This window comes from Strigops habroptila, chromosome 3, assembly GCF_004027225.2.
Source record: "Strigops habroptila isolate Jane chromosome 3, bStrHab1.2.pri, whole genome shotgun sequence".
In the NCBI taxonomy this organism is placed as follows: domain Eukaryota; kingdom Metazoa; phylum Chordata; class Aves; order Psittaciformes; family Psittacidae; genus Strigops; species Strigops habroptila.
The window spans coordinates 66,946,667-66,973,641 of record NC_044279.2 but is presented as its reverse complement, the minus strand read 5'-3'; the positions used below and the strand labels follow the sequence as shown (position 1 = coordinate 66,973,641).

The 26,975-nt window shown below is 37.8% G+C and overlaps 1 protein-coding gene across 3 annotated transcripts in view; it reads left to right on the top strand.

The window, feature by feature from the left end:
* Positions 1 to 25,640, top strand: part of IPO8 (importin 8) — a 49,396-nt gene extending 23,756 nt beyond the window's left edge. For 2 of the 3 annotated variants that reach the window (XM_030478264.1, XM_030478265.1), the window contains 14 exons: positions 147 to 263; positions 2,532 to 2,621; positions 3,428 to 3,593; positions 4,147 to 4,307; positions 4,751 to 4,876; positions 6,669 to 6,735; positions 7,430 to 7,555; positions 8,042 to 8,139; positions 9,227 to 9,322; positions 10,941 to 11,161; positions 18,418 to 18,623; positions 20,652 to 20,885; positions 21,555 to 21,671; positions 22,403 to 25,640. In XM_030478264.1, coding sequence (XP_030334124.1) covers positions 147 to 263; positions 2,532 to 2,621; positions 3,428 to 3,593; positions 4,147 to 4,307; positions 4,751 to 4,876; positions 6,669 to 6,735; positions 7,430 to 7,555; positions 8,042 to 8,139; positions 9,227 to 9,322; positions 10,941 to 11,161; positions 18,418 to 18,623; positions 20,652 to 20,885; positions 21,555 to 21,671; positions 22,403 to 22,500 — 1,923 coding nt within the window. In that variant the 3' untranslated portion in view covers positions 22,501 to 25,640. Of the gene's footprint in view, positions 1 to 146; positions 264 to 2,531; positions 2,622 to 3,427; positions 3,594 to 4,146; positions 4,308 to 4,750; positions 4,877 to 6,668; positions 6,736 to 7,429; positions 7,556 to 8,041; positions 8,140 to 9,226; positions 9,323 to 10,940; positions 11,162 to 18,417; positions 18,678 to 20,651; positions 20,886 to 21,554; positions 21,672 to 22,402 lie in introns of those variants that run through there. The other variant, XM_030478267.1, reaches the window with a different exon arrangement.
* Positions 25,641 to 26,975: the final 1,335 nt, after the last annotated feature.

The window sequence follows — 26,975 nt, the reverse complement described above, 5'->3', positions numbered from 1 at the left end:
AATTATGGAAAGATGCTACACATAATACCTCACAGTTGCTTTGGCCAAGATGAAATTTCTACTTGAAAATGTCATACGAATTTTTTAACTTAAACAATACTATTAAAATTGACAACAGAAGATTGTGTGTTTTCTGTCTTGCATAGGTGCTACCAAAAATGATGGCATATTGCTACCAGATTCTGACAGAGCCAAACATTGATCCAAGGAAAAAAGATGGAGCTTTGCATGTTATAGGATCCCTAGCAGATATTTTACTGAAGGTATGTGGGTAAAGAAGTGAGAGAGGTTTGTAATTCGTGTTATGAACTTCCTTTTCCAGTAAAAAAGTCTTCACTTATAAAGTGTGGCTAGCCATTAGCCATGTGTGTAAAGTCTATAGAGAGATTGCACTGTGTGGTAAGAATCTGAGGGTTAGTTTCTTTACGAATATTATCATTCTTTCCTGGTTTTTATATTCCCATTTTATAGGCATACTTTTCTTCTCAAGTTTCTCCAAAGCACTGTTTGTTTACTCTCCTGCTTTACAAGTAAATTGAAAGGGTGTTAAAAAAGCAAACATGCATTCCATCAATAACATTTTCTGTGATTCTTTAGCAAACTGCCCAACAGCCTGCACTATTGTGGGCTTCTTCTGGTTCCAGAAAAACGTTTACTTAAGATGTTGCAGGAATGTTTTGTCTAGCTTTCCAGCTTTCTTACCCTGCAGTGTGTGGCTTTAAGTCTTATTTTATCAGCCAGTTGGGAGTTTTGAAAGTAGCTGGACAGAGCACAGAGTTTCTAACCTTCCTCCAATTTTTATACAGTGTCTTCAGAATTTTGAGTATTTGTCTGGAATTTGAATATACATTTAATCTACACTGTTGCACTCCGATATAATATTGATTACAGTTTCCCTTAGGCTTTTGTAGAAGGTGGAGTCTAAAGTATGCCCTGTCTCCATGATAACTGCCAAAAAGTTATCACTTTTATCATGAGAATGGCAGCCTTGTGCTGGAGGCTTCCTTTTAAAAGTAATTTATTTTATGTGAATTGTCTCTCTGTGCAGGATGTGTCATCATGTTACAAGCAACATTTTACCAACATTTGCCATCTATTTTTTACCAATGTACCAATCTATAATCTGATCTGAAATCCAGAAACATCAGTAACTTTTGCAGAAGTTTTGTAGATTACATTGGATTGTAAATGCTCTCCCTCATGCTGGAGTATGACAGTGGACATTATTATAGGAGGACATTGTTTGTGTTGTGAGGAAAACAATACGATTTCATATTGATTGGGGGTTTCTAAACCCATTTATCACTGTCCTGAGGGGAAAAGAAAAGGGATTTATTCCAGTATACTGCTCTTACTTGAAATTTTCAGTGTTGAAACATGAGGTTATAGTATACTTTATAAAAGAGTAATAAACCCCAAACATTGCAGACTTCTCTCAGCTCTGAATTTCTTGTGTTTGGGATTTGGCAGAATGAAAAATTCCATTATTTGTTTCTACATAAAATACTTGATTTGTAAGTGCTTTCTGGTTGGTGAGCTGACTGAGATAAGATTGTAAGGAGCTCCATAAAACACAGTGACCCTGCCTTAGCCGCCTGATTCCCTGCAGTGGCTCCAGTTTAATGCGTGAAAATCTCTGACCTGTGTGCACAAAGGAAATTTGTTTTCCCTTCTCTGTGTTTTTTTTCTCTGCCCAGTTCTTCATCTGCTTTTCTGAAGGTTGGGGAATTAGTGTGGGAAAAAATGATGCATGCGTTGGTGAAGTAAAAGCATGATCATCCAAGATAAATTTTTGTGTTGAATGTCCCCTTTCTCCCTTTTTCCTATCTCAGCCACTGAATCATTCCTTTAGATGGTAACACAGTTCCCAGCATATATCTTTTCTAGTATTCCGGGGCTAGAGGTGCTAGGAAAGTCCCAGGTCTCCATGCTGGTGGTCCTGGTTTCCTGTGAATATCTTGAGATTTGCCAAGGTTTGAATAATAAAAGATTATTTTTGTTGATTATCCTCCAGCTTTCTATCACAAAGAACTTATCTTAGTCCATTAATAAACAAAAAAAGATGTAAGTCATTGCTGTAGTGTGTAAAATAATTAGTTTAGATGTTGATAGTAGCAGTAGCTAATTTGAAACTCAGATCTGTTTCACACTAAGCTTATATTTATCTTCAGGTATGTATGTACTCCTTTGTAGAAAGAACAGAGGTACCAGCTTATTGATCCTAATTAATTTTTAAGAAAAATCAGCTGGAATCAATTGCCTTAAAATGGAAACTCCAGTTTACAGTATTGTAATGAGTAACGTAGAGTTGAATATTATATGTACAGTTCATCTATCTGCTTTGAAGTTGTTATGCTTATGAGGTTTATTCAGTTCAAGGTACGAGATCCAGATCTTTGTGTGAGCTAATACTTTTATGGCATAGATAAATCTTTGTATTTCCCATGGTTGGTAGTTGAAATGGAATATTGGCTAGAACGAAGTATGTAAAATAAATTATCTCCAAAACTAATTTTTATTTACACCAACAGAAGAGTGTCTTCAAGGATCAAATGGAGCTGGTGTTACAGAATCATGTATTTCCACTGTTCATGTCTAACCTGGGGTACCTCAGAGCTAGAGTAAGTTCACAAGTTATATCACTATTTCAGTATTTGCCATGATTCTTTCCTTTGCAGTTTGACTTCATTCTTAATGAAAGAAATAAAGCAAATACATACTAAAATTTCAGATAACAACCTTGTGCAGTAATTTTTCAGCATTTTGATTTAAAAATGGTTTGTCAGTTAAATGAGTTAATGGAAAGTTTCTCATATTATTGTTTACCTCCTTGATTGTGGCCCTTTTGTGACCATTTTTCTTGAGTAGATCTCAAAAACTAGAGTGGTTGGATGATTGTGTAGAATAGGTAGGAGTTCCACAGAGTAGGTAATGTCAGTTTGGGTGTAGCTTGAAGAAAATCCCTAATTGCCCCTATCAGAATAAACAAACATTTAATTTTCTTTAATTTCTGTTGTGTTTTTTCCCCCCAGAAGGACCAAAATTATGAATGCCGATTATGTCCATAGTGTATTTATAGGATTTCAGAAAGGAAGATAAAGAACTGGAAGTGTACAAGGTTGGATGGGACTTTGAGCAACCTGGTTTAGTAGAAGGTGTCCCTGCCCATGACAGGGGGCTTGGAACCAGATGATCTTTAAGGTCCCTTCTAACCCAAACCATTCTATGATTCTATGAACTGTTTGAGTGCAAAAACTGTAACATTTACTGTAGGAATACACTATAATTAAGAAAAAAAAAAAAAAGGCAATATGTGCAAATAAAGATAATTAGCATTGGTTTTGTACCAGTTAAAAAGTGCTAAAAATTGTAGTAGTCCCTAAACTTGCCTTTATATATTTTTTTTTTTTTTTTTTGCATCGTGCAGTCCTGTTGGGTACTTCATTCATTCAGTGCTTTGGAATTTCATAATGAGCTAAACTTGAGGAATGCAGTAGAGTTGGCAAAGAAGAGCCTGATTGAAGATAAGGAAATGCCTGTCAAAGTAGAAGCAGCCATAGCTCTTCAGACGTTAATAAGCAACCAAGAGCAAGGTATGCTACAGTGATTCATTAGTTGCATACACTGATGAGGTTAGTGTAGATTCATCTAAACATTTCTACCATTTGAAAGAGTAGAGTTCAGAACATCTCATCATCTTTAGACAGCTTCACTTGCCCATTAGTTACTGTGTACATCCCAGAATTCTGACTTCAAGTTTTTACTGCAGGTCTCTGCATAAAAAGAGTTAGAATTAACGTATTTCTTTTAATAAAGTAAATAGCACCTGTCTTTGTTTTTCTTTAGTGAAGAGAAATAGCTTGTATCTTTAAGAATGAATGGTGGCATGTGGTCCCCCAAAACAGTGGATTTTAGTTGTAGATGGCGTTTTAGTATTGAATGTGGTAAATTATTTATTTGTTAGTTTACTAGTTATGGACTGCAAAAGTGCCTTGAGTAGGTTTTTTGGCTTTTGGGATTTTTTAGTGAATTAACTTTTAAAAATTTTCTTATTCAAGAGTAGTCAGTTACATAATAGTTTTGAGATACTGGATGTTTGTGTTTATGGGCAGTTAATTTCACCTAGTTTTATTTGGATTTTTTTAGCCAAGGAGTATGTGAAGCCTTATGTAAGGCCAGTTATGCAAGAGCTCTTGCACATTGTTAGAGAGACGGAAAATGACGATCTTACTAATGTAATCCAGAAGATGATCTGTGAATACAGTCAGGAGGTAGCTACTATCGCCGTGGACATGACTCAGCACTTGGTAAGAGGCAATGGTAAAAACAACAGTCCAGTCAGAAGCACATGCCTAGTTTGGTAAACCTGTAATGAACTTTGTTTGAAGTGCATGCTGTTTAAAGTAATCTTTATAAAGGTCCACCTATAGTATTCACTGTATTCATTTCTGTATGAAGCATCTTTACAACCTGTGGATTTTCAAAGATACTGAATTTTGCCACTCATTTAAATGAGCCAATCTTTTACCTATTTAATATTTCAAATGGTGCAGCATACCCAGACTTCTCAAAAAGGAGGAGTTTTTAATTTTCTGTATTCTCCTTTCAAAAGTAAGGAACGTATTTTTCAGTGCTGACAGGTCTTACAGATAAGGCATTGCTGCTGTTGCATTAGCTGTCTTGGTTTTGCATGATGAATTAGAAATGTGAGTTTGCACTTGAATATCAAGTTGGTTGGTTTTTTTCATAGGCTGAAATATTTGGTAAAGTACTTCAGAGTGAGGAATATGAAGAAGTAGAGGACAAAACAGTTATGGCCATGGGCATCTTGCACACAATTGACACGATTCTGACAGTTGTGGAAGATCACAAGGAGGTGAGATTTTTTAATACGTCTTTTCTCCTGCTGTTCCCTTATGCCTTTCATTCATGACAACAAGCGCTTCTATGTACGTTGCATCTCTTGAGTTGATATGAATGTGCATTTAATATAGTAGCATGGTGAACTAGTACCAAGTGATCTCTGACAAATTTGGATTTAAAGCCCAGTTTACTTTTATGATTTTTTAACTGTTGAACTCTCAATTTTGAGGGAAATTTATATCCTGAGGGTAAAATCTTTAGCTCTTATTTTGGTCAATTTGGTCAGTAAGAGCTATTAAATAGCTCTTATTTAATCAGATATTTGTATTACAGACTGTTGAAATAGATTTTCAGGGAGAAATATTTTGCATAAGGCTAATTTTTTACAGTGGTGACTCATATTTTGTTGTTTACTCAGCAATTTCTTGGATAGAATTCCTAGGATTTGGTCTCCCAATTGTGGTGCAGTGTAAGTCTGTGTTTCACATATTCAGGGAAGAAAGATTCTGCTCATACCAGTTGAGCTGACTGAGATAGGAAGGAGTTCAGTGTCTGATCCAGGAGGCAAAGTCAGTCAGTCAGTAACTTTAAGCTCAGTTGGCATAAAAGTGCTTTGTCCTCGATTGTTTTGCTTCGTTGTTTTACAGTGAGAGTGTTTCATTGCAAGTGTGAAATATTTTTATGGAGCTTATAATTTTGAAAATAGATTCATTAAAATACTAATTATTTTCTTGTAAGACCATTGTGTTCCTTTGGATTTCAAAATATCTTTCATTTCATTCCAAGAACCCCTTGCATCTTTTGAAAGCTAAAATGAAATCTGGTAGCTAAGCTGAGCATCAGGAATGATAGTCTGAAGTGGATCTTCAGGATTTAGCCTAGGAAAAACTTTGGGGTTGGTGTAGTTTTAGTGTAAATTTAGCAGCTTCTTTCTCGTGCGTAAAGCACGAACTAAACTATTGTGCAGAGTGCTCTTCATCTCAGGATCTTAAATCATTTTAGAAGTGATATAAATGATATAGAAATGACATATGAGACTGAAAACTCCTGAGTATGGAGAGAGTTTAGAGGATGATAATTCTTGAGTCAAATGTCTGAAGGTAAGTGGATGAATCTGTGGTCACATTCTTAATCCCTTTGCTAGAACAAGCCCAGAAAGCTTGACACCCTGCAAGATCATGTCTAATTATGGTAGACATGATCCTGTGGTAATAGCATGAAATGTCTGTATTTGCTGGCTTTAATTAGATTTATAATGTAGCCATATATTTCTAATTTAGTTTAATTCATAAATGTAGTCTGTCTAACATGGCAAGGCTGATCCTGACTTCGACACCGTTGTATGCTCTGATTTTCTGCATGAGCCTCCTCTTGCTGAGCATACTCTGGGAAGCTCTCCATAGACATTAGGCAAAAGCATCTTTTCCTTTCTTTCTGTTCTACTTCAAAGTTTTTGGACAGAGGATTTATCTCAAACACTTTGAGTACAGTGTTACTTCATGTCCAGACAGGACAACAGATACAGTTTTTGATAGGATCTGTAGAACAAACATAAAATAAGATTTTTTTTTTTTAATAAAAAGAAAAATGCTGTAAGTGCCAAGCTTTAAAGCAATACTGTTTATTGAAAATGAACGCTTACATCAGTGAGGCTTTATTTCATAATATTCCGATCATTAATGCAGCATTTAAGTGATAAAAGCCTTTTTGCTTTGAAGAACTTGTCAAACTGACTTAAGTCAAATACATTGATTAAATGATTGTATTTCTAAGTTTTTAAATAAACTTCTTTGTTTTTATTTCAGATAACTCAACAGCTCGAGAGCATTTGTTTACAGATTATTGGCCTTGTTTTGCAGAAACATGTTATAGGTATGGTTTAGAGATAATTTTTAGGAAAACATTATATATTTTTACATTAGAAAAAAATCCTAAATTTATTATTGCAAACAGTATTCTCTTTCTGAACCATCTTTTTTGTGTGTGTGCTTCTTTAAAGAAAAAAGATGTTAATTTTCAGTTATGATTTGTTTCTCCTGATCTCTTGTACATTAGTCAGGCTGGTTATTGTGTTTTGGAGGTCAGACTCAAAAGCAGAAGATGCAGTTCTGATTATAGTTCTGGCTAGCTGTGTTAAAGGGCAATATCTGCAATTACATTTGTGTTTTAAGGACATGGGCTGCAATGAAGTTACTGCTTTATCAGTACCCTTGATTAAAGAGCTACAGAGTTTGGGGATAAGGCCTTGAAGAAAAAAAAAAGGTTGAGGGAAGAAAATATTTTTCAGTAAATAGTTTAGAAGCAATGTCTTTGTGCTGATATTTTCTAGTGTGTATTTGTAATGGAAAACTATGCATATCATTGTGACTATAGCCAACATAAAGCTCATCGAAAGGAGTCTTTTCCAGTTTGTATTATTTTTCTACATATTGACTTAGTTACTAATTGCTATATTCTAGTTGTTATTTGACTCGGGGCTTGGTTTCAGATTTCAAGGTATTAGCAAGCTATTTTTGGTTTTCAAAACACCCTACTTCAACAACTTCAAATTGTTTCTCCTTTCCAGAGTTTTATGAAGAAATTCTCTCCTTGGCCTACAGCTTGACATGCCAGATGATTTCACCTCAAATGTGGCAGCTTTTGGGTGTTCTATATGAAGTTTTCCAGCAGGATTGCTTTGAGTACTTTGCAGGTATGATCACTTCTATTGTTTCTACTGCTTGGGAATTACTTTCTAAAACCCACCTTAGTAAGGGTTGTTTCCATTTAATGTTTTAGTTTAAAATGATCATGTATTTGAGTCATGCCCTGACCGTCTGTTTAGTGTGGGAGTATAACAGGAGCATATTTAAGTAGGAGAAGCATGTTCAAATCTGTCAGTGTGATCAGTTATTGTAGGAGATCCTGAACTCAAAGCAAGCTGAAATATACAAAGTTAATGTGAAACTACAAATTAATTAATTAAAATTCTGTTTCCTTTTCTGACAATCCACCCTGCGTAGTGCACTTAATGAAGAATTCTTCTAAGTAGACTTTTGCAGAGTTTGAATTTCCGTATTTCCAACCATATCCAAGAATCTGAGCTAATGAATTCCATTACAGGACTGCAGCCTCACTGGTTAGCACTTGGATGAATTAGTTTTTAATTTTTTTCTCTTTTGCTCTCCCTGTTTTGCAGATATGATGCCTCTCTTGCATAATTATGTGACCATTGACACTAATACTTTACTGTCTAACCCAAAGCATTTAGAAATCATTTATGCTATGTGTAAAAAGGTAAGGCTTCTCATTCTTACTGTTGAGCTTATCATTGGTACGTAACAATCAGATTAGCAGAGTGACCTGAACATGTCAGGTGGTTGGCAGTCGTTTCAGAACAAAATGAAATTTGGTCTCGGCTCAGTTCCGAGTACACATAGCACTTTCACACTTGTTAAGTGACATGCTTTTAAATAAATTACACGTACAAAACTGTGTGGGAGAAAGTTGCTGTTCATCTTGACTCTCTTTTATGAACAGCTATTTTGGTAAGTAGAGGAATTAATGAAGCCTGATTTCCTTGGGTTGTTTATCTGCAATTGGATTTCTCTAGTTGTCAGCTAAGGTTTGAATTCATTTGAAGTTCTTCTTACGTTTATGTTTCTCTTCTATGCTGATTCTCTCATCTAAAATAAAGTATGAGATCACACTGCAGCCTTTCTCTGATTTTAGGCATTATAGAGTGTTAGGCATCTAGCTACCATCTTACTTTTAAGAAACTTATGGAAATTCAGTGTGTTTGAGAATTCTGCTTCTTTGTCAGGCTTGATTGACACTGACCATAGGGTTGAAATGTACTCAAAAGCAGCAGTCAGTTTCACATGTATGTGCATACATACATGTTAGTTTCACATGCGAAACTATGCATACACGTACAGTGATTGCATAGACTTTCTTTTTAATCAGAAACTAGCCTAAAGTTAGGACTTCACTTTGCCAGGCTGCTAATCTGCCAGTGCCTGTTAGAATTAAAGGAAAAAAATGGAAACAGAATGTGGAAAACATCGATGTTTCTTATAAGTAGCATTTCCTTTAGAAAATGGAAAGTGATGAGAATGAAGGGGAAGTGAGGAAAATACTAACATTCATAAAGAACTGTAGCAATTTCTTCAAAATTTTTAAATTCATCTTTAGCCACTTATCCTTGTTTATGTCCTGTAGAGATGATTTTTTATGTGTCTTAATTCCTTCACAAAATATGACATGAATAGATACGTATACGCTATGTAGAGGGTTTTTGATGTATGCAGGTACAGGAGCACAGTTGATTTCAAAGTTATCAGTGATTCATACTGATAAACTAAATTGTCATCCTGGTTGTTAGGTATTAACAGGAGATGCAGGAGAAGATGCAGAGTGCCATGCAGCCAAACTCCTAGAAGTAATTGTTCTTCAATGCAAAGGACGGGGTATTGACCAGGTGATATATATTGAACAGTTTTTCTCTTTTACTGGTTTCCAATGATGTGTGTATGATTCCTGAGAAAAGCAGTTGGAATTGGAGAATTTGAGGTAAATGTAAAGTGTAGAAATGAGGAGAAATACAGAGAGAAGTAAATGAACTCAGGAGAGTTTGTAAGGTTGGTTGTTTTATTTGTTTATTTGGGATTTTTTTATATTACAGATTAGTGGGCATGACCTGAAAATCATAGAATCATAGAATAGTTAGGGTTGGAAAGGACCTTAAAGATCATCTAGTTCCAACCCCCCTGCCATGGGCAGGGACATCTCACACCAAACCATGTCACCCAAGACTCCATCCTGCCTGGCCTTGAACACTGCCAGGGATGATGCATATGAATACAGAAAATGAATACAGGATGAACGATTAGGATAGAGTATGATGTGCAGGATGGTCCTTTTTTGCTTTTTCCTACTAGGATTTCCTTTTTGATTCAAAACACACATCGTTAAATAATTGTGGCTGAGAGGTTAACTATACATATCCAACTACTGAAATTGTTTCTCCAGGCAATATGAACTTGTTCCTTTTTAATATTTTGAATTTTTCAGTGCATTTGGAAATACAGAATTTTTAGTGTGGCTGGATTGTGATTGCTGCGAAAAACATAATCACAATTGTTCAGAATTTCTTAGAACACACTTCTAGTGTGCAATCTTCTTCCTATTAAGGGATAAATTCTGGTCTCATGTTTTACGTAATGCTCTAGCCTCAATTTCTTTAACGTACCATATTTGATGTTGCCACAGTGGAATCCGTGGACTTCAGTAATAAATTTTCAGTTAATTTCACTGAAACCAATATAACTTCACTAATTTAAATCTGAAGTAACTGAAGATTAAAATGTTCCCTGAAAGGCTTTATTTTTAAAAGAAATCTGGAGGGGATTAAAGTGAACTGTATGCATTTGCACTGAAATAAGTATGTGGTGGAACGCTGAATTGAGCTCCACAATTCTGTGAATTAAAATAGTTGCACACTGAACTGAAACTCATAAACTAAAACATTCATAACGCTTCCCAAATTATAAAGCATAAACCTGCACATTGAAATATAGATATTTGTTTCATTGTGTAGAAATTTGTGCATGCTTGCTTTTATCTGAATAAACTCACTCATTTCAAACTTTTATAAGAAATTTAACATCACTTTTCTTAGGAAAAACTTCTTTTCTTGCAGATTTAGGCAGTATTTTTAATGCTTGTTAGTTTTGAAATTGTTGGATATCTTTATTGAAAGATGAGAATATCTTTGAGTTCTTTTCTAAACCTTTTATACACACTAGAAAAAATTACATCAAATGGCCCCAAATATTCTTCTCTGTGCTGAGAATAACACTGGCAATTTTTAGCTCAGAGAATAGCTGTTTTGGGGAAGATGTATAAGGAAGTAATCAGAGGCTTAAAATGCTTTTATACTAGGAAGTGAATAGAATGTGTTTCTAGGTTACACCTGCACTTCAGCTAACTCTGGAGATCAATTCTGGTAAAAGTATCTTAAACTTTCTGTATAATCTGGCAACGTGTGCAATGCCTTTTTTATTTTTGTTTTCTTTTCTTCTCCTTTATATGTCCAGTGTATTCCACTCTTTGTGGAGGTTGTTCTGGATCGGTTAACTAGAGGAGTTAAAACAAGCGAGCTTCGTACCATGTGTCTTCAGGTTGCCATAGCTGCACTCTACTACAATCCTGACCTACTTCTGCACACCTTAGAGAACATCAGATTTCCACACAATCCTGAGCCCATCACTGCACAGTTCATAAACCAGTGGATGAATGACACAGACTGTTTTCTTGGGCAAGTACTGTGTTGTTTTCTTTTAAAAGTCCATGAATTTTTTTTAAAGTCCATGTCCTTAGTTGTGTTGATGAAAGAGTTTCTCATTCCTTGGTTAGTCTAAATAACAGTAATCCATATCAGGCCTAACTGCTGTGATGCCAGTGAAGGTGACCTATGTCCATGTAACTTTTCCGGGTCTGTTGAGCCACATGCTGAATTTTCCGTGTTGTGAGGATACAAGAGTACAATACATATCATATTTCAGAATTCTTTTCAGTTCTTTAATCACAAACTATCTGCTGCTCCAAGAGATGGTCCAACATGCATTGATGGTAATATTCAGAGCTGACCAGCAGGATTTCAGAGATGTTAACTTTTTTTTCTGAAACACAGTATACATATTTTCTGTTCTATATTTTTTAAAGTATTTTTAACTGCTCCACTTAATGTTAAAAAACATTATTCTGTCCAATGAATACCACATTCTGATTTTAATCCCTGTGAGTTGTTCATTATCAACTTTCATATTTATCATTATGCTATCGATGTACTAATTGTTTAGCATGCTCCTGAACTTAGACTTCATTCCAGCCTTCCTCGAACATTTGTGTGCACTGCACGAGTGTGCACTTGGGCAGGAACTGAACATTTGTAAAGTAAATGAAGGTGGACAAAGCCTGTCATCACATAGCTAAGCATGCACTTGATGCTTTGCGGATGTGAAGTCCAGTGCTTGACAGTTAGTGCTTGCCTCTCAGCTAAGATGTGGTGTCAAACTGTGAGATTCAAATGCACTTAAGGGCAAAGCAGGCAGTCAGATGTAGTTAACAGCTACCTCTCATCTTCCTGCTATGAGTTACGTTTTCTCAATGGAGGCTGACATCTGACTGCAGGTGTACAGATAGGCTTAGAATGAGTCTTCTCTGTGCACGGTCTATGCCAACAGACTACTTGAAGTGTCAGCATGCTAGTAATCATGCTGTGAATGAACATGGGCCGAGACAGGCAGCTCCTCACCCGTAGATGAATACCTTATATTAGATGGTCATTCTTCTCCTGCCTGGTTTTTATTGGTACAGTTTTGTCTTTCCAATTCTAAACAAGTCTCTAGGGAGCTTCTTATAAGAGGGTTTCTCCACTCCCCAGTCATCCAGGTAGCTTTTCTCCATACCAATTCTTATGCGAGTTAATCTCCCTGAACAGAATTATATGCCATCTTGATATACCTGCATTATTGCCTCGGTGTCTGTCTTGAATTTAGAACTGTGTAGTGCATTAGAGCACTGCATCACCTTTTTCATAACTGTAATAAAATGGTGATTCCAAATCAATCAGTGACTATGGTATATCCGGGCTTTGCTTTCAGCACGTCCTTTGCAATATTTTTAAAACACATACCAAATACACAGTAAAAATTGTTTTCCTGCCTCCTCTGTCGTAAGTACAGTTTAATGGGACAAGGATGAAAGTGCAGTAGTTTGTAGAATCGCAGCATATTTCAGGTTTGCATGTTAATTCTGTTTTACTAGAATGAAAACCACTTGGGGATACAAGAGAAATTTGTTGTATGCAGGTTTTGTGAAGCTTCCCCATTCATGTCTTTATTTGAAGGTATTACCATGGCAGTCTCTTCTGAAAGAAAAAAGTATTACATCAAATGGATAAAAAGTGGGGAAAAAAGTTCTCTTACTCACTAAACAAAACCAGATGGTTCATATTATCACCAGCATTGTAACTTCTTCTACCTGCTATGTGTACAAAATGTCTACAGTACATCCTGTATCTTAACCTAAGTACACATCTTATCAATTAGAGGGGTAACTTGAATTGGTGGCAAAGAAGGCATGAAGAACCCAGTGTCCCTCATTTCTTTTTGGAGTGCCAGTGGCTGAAAAATGGCACCTTTAAGTCTCTCTCTCCCACATCTCATGGTAATGTTATTGTTAATTATTGAATTATTTTTATATCTACCCTCTTCAGAAAAGGATTTCCATGAACCAATTTTTTTTTTCTCTTTTATGGCTGCAGCAAAGTTCTTGAGATTCAAGTCTTTGTGCTGTCATTTTATTCTAGTGCATATCAAATGCTGAACTCATACAGAGACGGTAGGAAAGAAGATGTTCCCTACAGATGGTAAACTTGTCATACCTTTTTAAAAAGATATGAAATAAAAAATGAAAGAGATTTATGGCCTTAAACAGTTCATCCTGGAGCATTCAGTGAGAAACTAGTCAAATCCAGAGGGGAAAAATGCTGCAGATCTGACTAGGCTCCAACCTCCATTACTCCTGTGAGCTACAGCTTAACTTTCAGTTCTTTTGTGTTGCTTTTCAAAAAGAATCAGCTACTGCAACTACTGTTCAGCTAAAGTCTTCTTCAGAGCTGAGACAAAAGTTGACAAAGCCTATGAAAATGAAACATGGAGATCATGATGCTAGATTCTGCTCATACTCTGCACTTGAATGGCAGCAGAAGATTAAAATGTATCTCTTTGATCTGCTGCTATGACAGCAGTGACATAAATCATAGAATCACAGAATGGTTTGGGTTGGAAGGGACCTGAAAGCTCATCCAGTTCTAACCCCTGCCATGGGCCGGGACACCTTCCACTAGAGCAGGTTGCTCCTAGCCCCGTCCAACCTGGCCTTGAACACTGCCAGGGATGGGGCAGCCACAACTTCTCTGGGCAACCTGTGCCAATGTCTCACCACCCTCAAAGTGAAGAATTCCCTCCCAGTGTCTAATCTAAATCTGGAGGCCCCAGAGTAGAAGAGGAGGTGTGTGGTATCATTGGGTATTTCCCAATGTATGGCATGTATTGATGACATGATGGACTTGACATAAGGAAACATTACCGAGAGGGTGGTCCCCACCCCACTGTCTCTTGCCAAGGGCCCAGGGGACATGTCTCAGCTCAGCCCGGGGCCATCAGTCCCTGCCTGAGCCTTGCTGTAGCTGTGCCTGTCCCTGTCTCCTGGATGTGTCTGGGACCTGCACTGCAGAGAGCTGCTCTCCTGGGTGGCCGCCTTAGACCTAGGGCATCACTCGTCATGGAAAGTTGTAGGCATCCCATAGCATAACCTGTTCTATTTCTATTCTAGTCTAGTGTAATCCATCCCATTCCACTCCATTCCATGCCTCTCCATTCCATTCCATTCCCTGCACTCACCCTGAGCTGAATAACAAGACTGTTCCATTCCATTCCTTTCCATTCCATTCCATTCCCTGTGCTCACCCTGAGCTGAATAACAAGAATTTTATTTCCCTGCAGTGCCAGGGGTTTTCAAATCAGTTGTAAAACTTAGAGAGCCTAGTGAAATTGCAGAAGATTGAAATAAATCTACCTCCAGCTGTGAAGGACCAGGTGAATCTTACTGCCATTTCTTTGTCAGCCATACAGGAAATCTGTGACTTACTGGTAACAGTGGCTCTTCAAGATGCTTTGTCCACATATCTCACACTCCTCTGTCCTTCCTCTGCTCCTATGAAATCTTAGTACCCGTAGGTCCTGCCCTGCCAGCAGTAGGGTTGTCCGTGTCTGCATGCTCTCAGGCTGGAGCCAACAGCGTTTGCCAAAAGAATGCAGTATTTCTTGGTATTCTTCACCATGCTTGTGAAGGCATGAGGTAGAATCCGTGGAAATAATACATCTTGAGGAGGGAAGCAGTTATGGTAGGATATGTAACTGTTCTTCCATGTTATTTAAATAAATATATTTATTTAAAACTGAATAGAAATTTGGAATATTAAGAATGATCCAGACAAGGAGAGCTCAGAACTCATTGTAAGTCTGTGCATAAATCCAGTATGTCATTGTAGATGTTATATGTCTATGAATGTGTGCCCATAATGCCCATGTGCCAGAGCATATTGTATTTATTTATTTTCAAATGTTTTCTACAAAAACTTCAAACTGAAAAGCCATTTGTAGAAACATTTGTTCCTTACTGCTTTCTACCCTTTCCTTGACAGCTGAAATTTGGGTGAGACTTCTGCATGACTTATGCTTACTCTCATACTAAAAATTCTTCTGTGAAATCTAGGGTGAAAAGAAAATCCAACTTGCTTCAAAAAACCCTCAGTAGCATTTTTATTTTATTTGAAGGTGAATAGTGGGACTTATTTGATAGGAGTTTAAATAGTTAGAAATCCTAGTTTTCTCAGAGTTGTATATAAAATCCCATTCTTGCATAGGAAAACAGGTTTGGTTCCAACTTTGCAGCTAGAAGGAAATGGCTAATTATTTGCAATTTGTTCAGGAACTGGGTTGCTGTAATAGAAAGCAACTTGATCCTCACATAAAGGAGCACAGCAAACCAGTAAAGAAAAGGCTTAGTGTTTTCCCTTTGAAATACTTTCAGCTTGGTTTAAAATAAAAAAGATTCTTAGACCTTTTTGTCCTGTCTTGGAAAGAAGTGTATTAGCAAGAAAAGGTCCTGCAGATTATGAAGACCACACACAGCTTGTTGAAAATAGACTTGCCTAGGATTTGGGCATTGCACTGCCATGTGTTGCATGTTTAGCACTCCAGGCTTGATACACCATTAAGGGAGCAAGCAGAGTTTGTGATTGTTAGGGAGGACTATTGTGTGCTGCTGAGCAAATAAGTATGGATCTTGAAGGACAAAGCACTGAGGGAATCGTATCTAGGCTCCTTCGTGCAGAAGGAAAGGTGCTGAAATAATGAGCCATTTGATAGCAAAGGAATGGTCCTGAAACCATCCTTTGCCATTACAAAAATATGTAAATGACATAAAACTGTTTTGCTTGTTCGGTCCTGTGGGTACTTGATTCAACTGGCACGAAGTAGAATGCTGAACTTCTGGCAGGGCAGATGCTTATCCTGCTGTTTGTCTCTGCTGGCAGGTGGAAGAAACAAGTCTCCTTCTGGCTCAGGTTCACTAAAGATGGCTTGATGCCTGGATTTCTGCTGTCCTTCTGGGCTGTCTAATAACATGCATATTCCGAAGACGTGTTCATTCGTATAGCTTCCCTGTTTAAAAGGTTGAAAATGAAGCATGACAAATATGCTGTATTTTTTGGCCATTTGGGCTGCTTCCTAATGATGACTCTCTTTTAAAAGGCAATGCTTGATTCTTGCAAAACTTTTGTTTGCTGTCCAGAAAAGACAATTTAGTATGAAGCTAAGCCACTAATTACTAAGATTTTTCTTTTTTTACATTTTACAGTGTTGCATTTTACAATTGGCATTGTATAATGGTAGCTTTTTCAAATGTATTATAAAAGGTAGTGCCAAATGTCATTAACTACTCTGGTGCATGTACACAGAAATTGCTTCATTACATGTTTGGACGGCTTGAAGAAATTTCATGGCTTCCCAGTGTCAAGATGCAGGATGGAAGTCTTGTGCATAGATTACAGAGCTTTGGTCAGACTTGGTTGAAAGTGCTGGCAGAGAGAGGAGGTAGAGAAAATTCTTCCTTTTTGTAGTTGCAGTAAGGACAACTGTCACAAAAAAGCTATGCTTCATTCACAGGTAGCATCATCTTTAGCCTGGATTTCGGTCTTCACAGTGTTGGCATGAGAACAAACAGCGATGAGGTTGTTTTCAACATAAATAAACTGACAGGAGTAAGGGGCTTAGGTTTTGTTTGGTTGGTTGTTTTTTCTTTGTGAAAGCAGACTCTATTCCCCTGACTCAGTTTCCTTCGTTGATTCGTATGCCCTCTTTTGAACCCCATACTTTCTGTAAAGAAAGTATTGGAGTTAGCAGTGATCTAGGAAGGATGCTCTTCGCCTGCTTACGTTTTGGTACATTTTTCAACACGTGTAATGGAGCAGCCAAGCCCAACCTGACAAAGCGTGTCATCTGATATGCTAGTTGACTTTGTTTTTCTTGGAAGGTCTTCTGTGATCATAATGTTACACATGGTCATATGTAATTTATTGTTGTTGTCAACTACTCTGAGAATGGAGTCACTTCACTAAGCCTTAACAGGACGAGCAACGTGGGACGTGTAATGAAAACCCTTTCAGATCCCCAGCCTTGTTTAAGCATGTGTAAAGCTCTGAAAGCTGCAGTAAACGATCACCTGTATTACTTAGAGAGTATTATAGTTCAGTAGCATGTCATATGGGATCTTTGGTAATGAAATTGTAAGCACTTTAAAAATTGTATTTCTATACCAATTTTTGAAGTGGTGGATTAAGCTGACTGTTCCTCTGTAAGCTTTATTGCAGTCTGTGGTGCACATCTTATTAGTTTCATCTCTCTCAACTTGTATCCTCTTTGTACCGAAGTAAAACTGATTCATTAATAGAAGTATCTACCAAGAGTCTGGAGGATGGCCATTTTCTGCGAGCTCTGGAGGTTTGCTTGGTTTCTGTAGGTCTTGCTGGAACTACTTATCCTGCAGAAGGCTTGCACGGAAGCTGTCAGCATCAAATTGAATAGTTCAAACAAAACAAGTTCCTCTCAAGCCCTTAATAGCAAAATACCATAATGTTAGAGAAGAGTTGAACACTACTGGTATTTCCAGTAAAGGAGAACCAAAGAGTATCTGCAGAGGCAGTTAGAGAATTTTTACGTTGTCTTGTTTGCAAATAACTTGTATTTCTAGAAGTGAAAATTTGTTTTACTTGTTTTACTGAAGGTCTATTCATTTGCAAGTTCTCTGTTTGAGTGTATGTATTCTTGATACAGTGGAATTATTTCCCTGCTTTCACTGGAGTTAGGAATGTGTCTCAAGTTAGTGTGGAAACTGGATGTATAATACAGCCATTCTAGTGGACTGTTAATAAATACGTTTAAATACAGCTAGCCCTGCAGCACTCCATAAATGCACCCTGCAATTCAGTGGATTCTTGCTTATCATTACTCTTCACTAATAATCCTTTTGCTAGTTTCAATCCCTGCAACAGTACTGCTATTGAAGCCAAGGCAAATTAATTTTCCATCCTATTTAATGATAATAATCTGTATCAAATGCTATGTTAAAGACAAGATAGTCTACGTAATTATGAAGCAGTATTTATTTAGTATTACAAACTTTGCATTTGGCAATCAGAAGCAGTTGTTCCAGGAATTTGACCAGGGCTTCAAAGGTATTTGATTGCTATTGGACAAGTACTTTCCAGTGGTCAGCTTGGAAACAGAACAAAGGAAATAATATGTTTAGGAGCTTTGAACATAGACTTTGAACATAGTCTCTGTGGCATTGTCTTCTGCCATGGCAAACACCAGGCCTTTAATGTTGTCTGTATATCCTTGCAGTGAAAATCTGTTATGTAACAACAAATGTGTGTTGTTTCAGACTCCATGACAGAAAGATGTGCATAATAGGACTGAGCATCCTAATGGAATTGCAGAACCGACCGCCTGCAGTGGATGCTGTGGCTGCCCAGATTGTCCCTTCAATCCTCCTTCTCTTCCTGGGCTTAAAACAAGTTTGCGCCTCACGAGAACTCACAGAACATGAGGATCATGCTAAAGATGAAAAACACGTTGCAGAAGATAATGGTAAAATCTCCCCTTTTCACATTGTGGATTTTGTCTGGATTTAATTTAAAGGGGGTAAGGAATTGCAGTTCATTTTTAAGACTCATTAGTCTGCTGAAAATAGCTCAGCTTACTGAGTGCTTGAAAGATCATCTTAGGAATTGATTTTTCCTCCCAAAAGGTTTCAGTGTGTAACAGCTAACACTTTGTGAAAGGGTAGTATTTGTTTAAGAGTAATGGTAGAACTTGCAAGTCCACTCTTCTGGGTTGTGAAAGTGCTCTGTCTTCTCACATAGGCAGCAGGAGTTTGCCAGGACTGCACTGGTTATATTCTTGAGTCCTGGAAAGAAGCTGTTCCTAGTACCCAACTAGTTGAAAGACCTATTTTGTTGCACTTCAAAGGAAATTCCAGCAAGTTTTCTTTGACCAATTGGAAAGTGATTTGTAAAGTAGGGTTTGAGACAGCTGAGGTTTCTGGAATAGACTCTTGCTGCTGTGTCTGCCAGAAGAAGAAAAACACCAAAGATATCTTGTAGAGGGAATTGTGGGGAGTGAAATTTACACAGCATTGCAGGCAGATATGTGTGGCTGTGTTTGACTTGGAACAGGAGATAAATGGTTTGGGGTCTAAAAATTAGACTGGATGTAAGCAGATTATGTAATCCACTCAAATTTCACACATGATTGTTCTGTAATGGAATTACAGAGTTCTTCTCAACGCACAGGAATACGCCATGGGAACAGCACAGTAATTTTCAAATCCCTGTGATTCTGTCCCTGCTCATTGCAGATCTTTTTTTTTCTCTCTCAAGATAAGATTGCAGATCTTATCTTTTTTCTCTCTAAACTGTTAACACAAGAAGAACTGAAGGTTTAGAATTGGAGGGAGATTTTCTTTATCTTGATTATAAGTCCAAAATATTTTCCGTTAAGTAAGAAATAGCAGCGTTTGGAATTGCATGTTGGAGTTGCATTTAATTCAGGATGTAATAGTTGTTTCATAAATGGATCTGAAGGTAAAGCTAAGCAAAGGATGCAATTTTAAGTTTGTTCAAATAAGGGAGCACTATGAAGAACAGCGAGCAGGCATTTGGTCTGCATTTGGTCTTCTCCTTGTTTTGTGTCAATTTGTGAAGTCTGGGCAAGTCTCTATTTGTTCATTTGCCCCTCTACTCTCCTCTTGTGAGACCTCACTTGGAGTACTGTGTGCAGTTCTGGTGTCCTCAACATAAGAAGGACATGGAGGTATTGGAGCGAGTCCAGAGGAGTCCCTCCAAGGATGATAAGGGGGCTGGAGCACCTCCTCTATGAAGACAGGCTGAGAAAGTTGGGGCTGTTCAGCCTGGAGAAGAGAAGGCTGAATGGAGACCTCAAAGCAGCCTTCCAATATCTAAAGGGGGCCTACAAAGATGCAGGAGAGGGACTTTTTGACAGGGATTGTAGCAATAGGACAAGGGGTAATGGGTTCAAACTTAAACAGGGCAAGTTCAAGTTAGGTAGAAGGAAGAAGTTCTTTACTGTAAGGGTGGTGAGGCACTGGCACAGGTTGCCCAAAGAAGTGGTGAATGCTCCATCCCTGGCAGTGTTCAAGGCCAGGCTGGATGGGACCTTGAGCAACCTGGTCTAGTGTGAGGTATGCCTGCCCATGGCAGGGGGGTTGGAATTAGATGATCTTAAGGTCCTTTCCAACCCAAACCGTTCTATGATTCTGTGATAATTTAAAAAGCACAGTGATGAAACACTTTGACAAAGACACATTTCATAAAAATTTTTGGATCCTGTAATTGCCCTATGACTGCATAAATGAAAGAAGAAAAAAGGTGGCCGTTTCCCATTTCCCAGGTGTGCTTAGAAACAAAAGTTTAACTGATCTTGAACATAGGAAACATTTTAACAGCTTCATTTTTCCAATTCTTCTAAGACTTTAGGGGAAGGATGATAACAGAAGGTCCCCTTTCCAGGCAAAACCTAATTGTTCTTCACTCATAAGTCATTGTTTCCTCATACTTTTTAAACTTTGCTTGACAAAACGCATCAATGCTTTTGCAGAAGAGATACCAAGTGATGAGGAGGAGGCAAATGAAGTGAGCCAGGCAATGCAAGAGAACCATGGTGGAGGAGGAGGAGGAGGTGGTGGAGGAGGAGAGGAAGAGGATGAAGATGATGATGATGATGACTGGGATGAAGACGCATTGGAAGAGACTGCTCTTGAAGGATTCAGCACACCTCTTGACCTTGAAAATGGTGTTGATGAATACCAGTTTTTCACACAAGCACTTTTAAGTATGTGTTTTCTAGTTGGCAGAATGACATAAAATGATGAAATAATTTAGAGAAGTTTATGATCATCCTTTTCTTTTTAGGAGTAATAATTTAGATCAGTGAAACTGGAAACTGTGATTTTACTTTCTAATGTTAGTCTTACGATTTTTTTGCTTACAAGTATTGCAACAACAAATGTTAGCAGATACAGCCAGAGATTAATTCTCTTCGTGTTCTCTTTCAGAACATTTCAATCACAGCCTAAATAAATGGGACTCAGTCACTAGAGGGACTCCTATATATATAGGAAATACTTGTCACATTCTAGATGTTAAAATCGTAATGGAGAAATTATTTTCTGCCTTTCCTGTTTGACTAATCCTGTTGCTTTTAGTTTTGGTATGAGTTTTAAATTAGAAGATTCACTTCATCATTGTCCATAAATAATGGACACATGGTTAACTTTCTGTTTCACAAAGCAGAGGGATGTAATTAGGTTCCCCAAAATGGATTGCTTCTATTACAGTGGGTATTCTGTGCTAAGAAAACTGACAGGAATACTGAGCCCATTTTGCAGTGAAAATTCTGTTTTAAAACCAACCAGGGATTCCATGTGTTTCATTTTGCTCTTCTGAAATTAACTTGCTATGTAATGTGATGATCACTTTTCATTCATTCCTGTTCTAACAGCGGTGCAAAGCCGAGATGCAGCCTGGTACCATTCGCTGACAGCACCACTGAGTGAGGATCAGAAGAAACAGCTGCAGGAAATTTATACATTAGCAGAACACCGGCGAAATGCTGCAGGTGAGTCACTTTTCTGGGGCCATTTTATCTGTTGCAGAGATGCTGAAACTGCATCTAATCTGTAACAACAGAGAAAATAAATCTCTGTCGTTGTAAGTGTGCCAATTAAAACTTCCTGAGAAGCACAAGTGGGATACCACACTGATATTATTCCCTGCCTGGAAGTGTGTGTTATTCAGGTTACTCTTACTTCTAATTAATTGCCTTCTCATTGCCATGTGCTGCTGTTTGAACAGGGTACGAACTAGTTTTGCACAATCTGGCATTTGAAATGAAGAGGAAATTAAGGCAATATCTAGCTGTCAGCCAGGCAATTGATGAGGATTTCTATAGATTATTATGTGTTTAACAGTTTTGTGACTTTTTAACTGCTAACATTACTGTCACAGCCAGTGTAAGGTTTTAGATGTTTAGAAAGCTTGCATCATGCAAAATAAATTCATATTTAATCAAAAAACATGCAGAATAGTATAACATGGACTGGTTCTCTGTAGAGGATTAATTCCTAAGCTTTTTTCTCAGTTTTCTCATAAACACACTCAGAGGTGCTTGCGTTTATGCATTTAAAGAAAATCTGAGAGTAATTTCAGTCACTGCATTTATGGGATGATATTTTGACTCAATTGAGAGTTTTTTCCACAACTTTGTATTCTTAGCTGAGCTGTATTGTCTCTGACAAAAGCATTTTCTACAGGCTATTTTTCATATCCTTTCCCTTCTTTCAATTCTAGAGACTAAGACAATAGAACAACAAAGTGGCTACGCATTGGACAACAAAGGACTGATCACAGCATTTAACTTTGCTGGAAGTACTACTGGTGGCAACTGAAGGATCAGCTACAAAGGTCAATGGGAAGGGTCTCATCTTTACATTTTCTTGAAATCATCGTGACTTCTGAGTGATAGGGGAGGGTAATTTAATGCTGCTGAAGGTTTTCTGGAAAATAGCAGTGTGCTTCCCCCACCAGAATGCTCTTTCTAACCAGCTACTGTAATGTACAAATTCTTGTGGTGTTTTTATAATTTGATGGATGGAAAGGAAACATTTGTCCTCAAGGAAACCGAATGACTGGGAGGAGCCAGGCTGCATCTGATTGAGTTGCACTTCTCAGGTTTTTGCTGTGCAGAATTGATAGATTCATATGGATAACAGTGCCTTCTGTTGTACATGGATTGCCTGAACAAATGGATTTTGGAGTGCATTATAATTTTTTAAGTGTAAGGACATTTCTTGATACACTGTAAGCCTTGGTTCCATGTTTTCCAGTCACCTGCTTTTTACTACTCGGTTCAGTTGTTTGTCAGTTGCATATGCATTGCTGGATTCAGAATATTATCTCATCTTCCCTATTTGGTGCAGACCAAATGTGTAGAGGGAAGTGTCTGTTGGAGTTGCAGAGCATACACTGGTAATGTCAAAGGGTCTTAACAAAATTGCAGATTTTCCCTTGATGCAGTAGTCTTAAATTATTTCTCTTAGCCATGAAATCAACTTCCTTGAGTTATGATGGCATGCGTGGCAGGTGGCTACCCTAAACCTACATTGCTATTACCTCCTGCCTGGGCAAGCGGTGTGGCCCTCGCATGTAGATGTTCTACATGACAACTTTTTATTTCCACTATTTTTGAGGAATATTGGATTTTAATTGGGATTCTATAAACCTCTTTTCTGGTTTTACTCATTCATTACCATTCCAGTGGTAGTAATGAGTAATGTGGTACAAAATATTTACAATATTTTATTTATCTTGATAGAAGAAAAACAGCTCCAAACTTCTTTCTTCTTACTCTTATACTTCTGTGATTGTATTTCTGGTCTGCATTCCAGTTGGCTGTTCTTGTTGCATGCTGAAATTCCATCATCTGCCAGATTTTTTTCCTAAATTTTGAAAACTGGTTTCGCTTAAATTGAAACACATCCAACAAATTTTTTGTGAATATGTTAATTTGAGAAACTGATAGCAGTACTAATTTGAATAGGTGCCCCTCCTTTAGACTTACTGGGATCACAGTGGTGTAGCCAAAATAAGTAGGGCTGCTTTAGAATGTGAAGTTTGTTTTGGAGATAAAATGTTTAGACCAGATATTGTCTCTATGTGTTAATTTCTTTATGATTTAAAAATATTTACCAAACAATTTTAAGCACATACTGATAATGTATTTCTTTACAGCAGTGCCTCAGCTGAAAAGTCAAAGCCCTTCCCATACCCCATCAAATTTTCAATGACTGTAATGAATTACAGATTGCTGGCCCTGCCCTCTGATGAAGCTTTCAGTTTTTGGACCTGAGAGTAATTATAATTCAGTCTGATAAATCTGAAACACTCTATGCCTTGGCTTCTGGAAAAGGCCAAAGTGTCCCTGCGTGTTCCTTGCCCCATCCCCTGGGATTTTCTCGGCCTGGCAGCTGAGGGGCAGAAGGTTCCCCACTGCTTTCCTTTTTCCTGCACCTTTGTGTCAGACTCTCTCTGGTGCTGTTCTCTGCTGCTGGTTCTTTCCCGCCCTCCCTCAGCAGCTGCAGATTAAAGTTGGCCTGGTTCGTGTAGGTTTTTCACTGCTGCTACTCACTTAATAGCAACAGTGAAAATTTCTCACTTTTAGGTCTGTTGAACATATGGAAAACTGTGAGAATTCCAGGGTCTGTATTTCCAAAAGGGAACAATACATTGAGCTGCATTGGGCAGGCTCTTCAAGCTCAAACAGCAGAGGACCAGGACATCCTTTATTTTGAACGTCAGGCCATGAAAATTATAGGTCACTTCTGCTAATTTAGGCCTGGAGGTGAATTGACTGAGACGGTAGGAAGCTGTTACATCCAGTTTATTGGTGAGTTTCTCAGAAACCGTAGAAGTTTTGAAATCCTTCACGAATTTAAGAAATGTTTTTTGGAAGTTAAGGACATGGACATCTCTCTCTTACCTGAAAACTGAAGTTAAGTATTAGTCAGGTAAACTGTTTAAGCCCTTTATTATTTTATTTTAAAAAATGAGATTGTTGAGTTGGGTTTCTTTAAAAGCCCATTTGCCTTCTGTACACTGGCATGCAGAGTAAAAGAGGGATTTATTTTTCTTCTGCTAATAAGGTTGCTTGCACAGTCACAAGCTAATATTTAGGAGTTGATGTGTTCAAGGAAAAATCTGCTTTTGCATAGCATCATCTTCGTGTCACTCAGCTGAACTATGGCTGCTCCCTAGTTCTGCTTCTTGTATACTTTTCAAATCAACTGCCAAGAAAATTTCACCCAGATGTTTCTTACAAGGAGTTTAATCAGCAGTGTGGAGTCAGGAATCTTTGTTGTCTATTTTGCAGTGGGGGTCAGAGGTGTCTGAGGGGATGGCATGTAAAAAGGTTAAATGCCCTTCCCTTCCCAGGAGATTCATGAGCAAATGTTTCTACTGGCAAAAGCAAATGTTAATTATTTTATTCCTTTTTTTTGAAAAGGGTTTTCATCCAAAAAGATTTATTGGGCTCTAGCCTCCACTTTAACATATGGTTCTCTTTTAACATGATAAATATCCGTTTGTACATGATCATAAATAGGTAATGGATTTTAGGGATTTCTTTCTGACCTGTGTCCAGCTTTGTACTACATTAAAGGGAGAGTAACACAAATGTGCATTACTGTCTCACTTTGAAGCCAAGGTAATCATGGAATATCAGGTACCAGCATCAGCCAACCAAGCATGATGTATTTGCCATTGAAGTACAGAGAATCACGAATGTATTGTAAAATAAATCAAAGGCTGATGAACAGTGACCTGTGTTGCCCCATGCCCATCTTCCCAAAGTGTGAAGGTGTGAAGGGCGCCATGGGGGCTTTACATAGGAAATTAGCTTTCTGTAGGTTATAATCATAGCAAATGTTAACTTACATGATAAGCTGCTTTTTCAGATAAAATTAACTGATCCTGGGTATTGAATTGCATATGCTGTTTTGTCACTCTTGAAAAGAAAATGAGATTCACCATATGTTTTGACTGCTGCTTTTTACTCTCTCTCTTTCAAAGTTGAAGGTCTTGGTTTGCTTTCATTAAAAGCAAAATCTTTAATCAAAATGGCCAGCTCCAGGAAAAGTGCAGAGTATCAAGCTAAGGAAAAAGCTAAACCTCAAACCCCAATAATCCCCCAAAACCCATATGTGCAAAGTCTGATTGAAATAAATGTGCTTTGGGAGTGTAAGTCAAAATATGTAAGGAATGTTACACAAAATGATATTGTGAGATTCTTTGCTTTAGGGGGAAAGGCTGCCTGCGGGGTGTCAGGGAGACATGAAATGAACTGCCTTAGGACATGCCCTTTGTCTGTGAAGTCCAGGCAGTTTGTGACTCTGGATTCCATCATATATTGTAGAGGAGAGGAGACTTTGGTGAACATGAATGATTAACTGTCTTTTGTTTCCAGAATCCTTTTTTCTTCCCTCTTTTCCTTCCATTTGCCAACCAATGTGTTATCAGATATTTCAAGGGTTATTGAAAATACCTGAAAAGTTAAAGCTTTAACAATTTTTTTTAAATCCTGTGGTTCTTGAGGCAATGCAACCTATTCATTGCATTTCTATCTATAGAATAAAGTCTCTCTTTTGACATATGCAGATGTCACAGAACTATAAACCCCCCTCACTTGTGCCTGTGGTTTGATGAGCATATTTGTGATGTACCTGGGGATATGGGTACTTGTATGGGTACTTTGAAATCCCCACACCTTGTACTGAAATTTGCTCAAAGGATAGGCAAAAATGCAGCAAGTAATGGAGTACCCAGTTCTGAGAGGTGCCCTTGTCAGTCTTCTGATGATGTTTGACAATCTGGTGGTGAGTTCCTCAAGGATCTCCGTCTCTGAGGACATTCTCGAAGTCCAAGAGACTGAATCTTTGCACATGGACAGAGAATCTGTATTTCCCTCATCACAGGAAAGCATACAGCAGGCACGGCTATAAGCTTCTTGATCTTGTGAATGAAAATAGCACTCTCTTCTGTTGGACATCAAATTTTACCCCAAACAGATGGCATACAGAAGATGTGGATGTTCCCAGTGTGTTAAAGGAAGCCAAGATACTCTTCCAGATACCAGAAAGTCTTAGCATAAAGCCATATCATAAAGGATATGTGAGAGGATATATGAACAGTTCAAGCTGCTTGCTTTTGACACCTCTTCCGCAGCTACTATTTTAGTAAAACAAAACAATCAAAACCAGAGTGAAATTAAATAAGAACTAAAGCAATGCTTGTGCACGAGACAGGTAGAAACTTCCCTGGCCTATGGGTCTAATCCAAATACTCACTGCAAGTGCACTCTCATACTTTT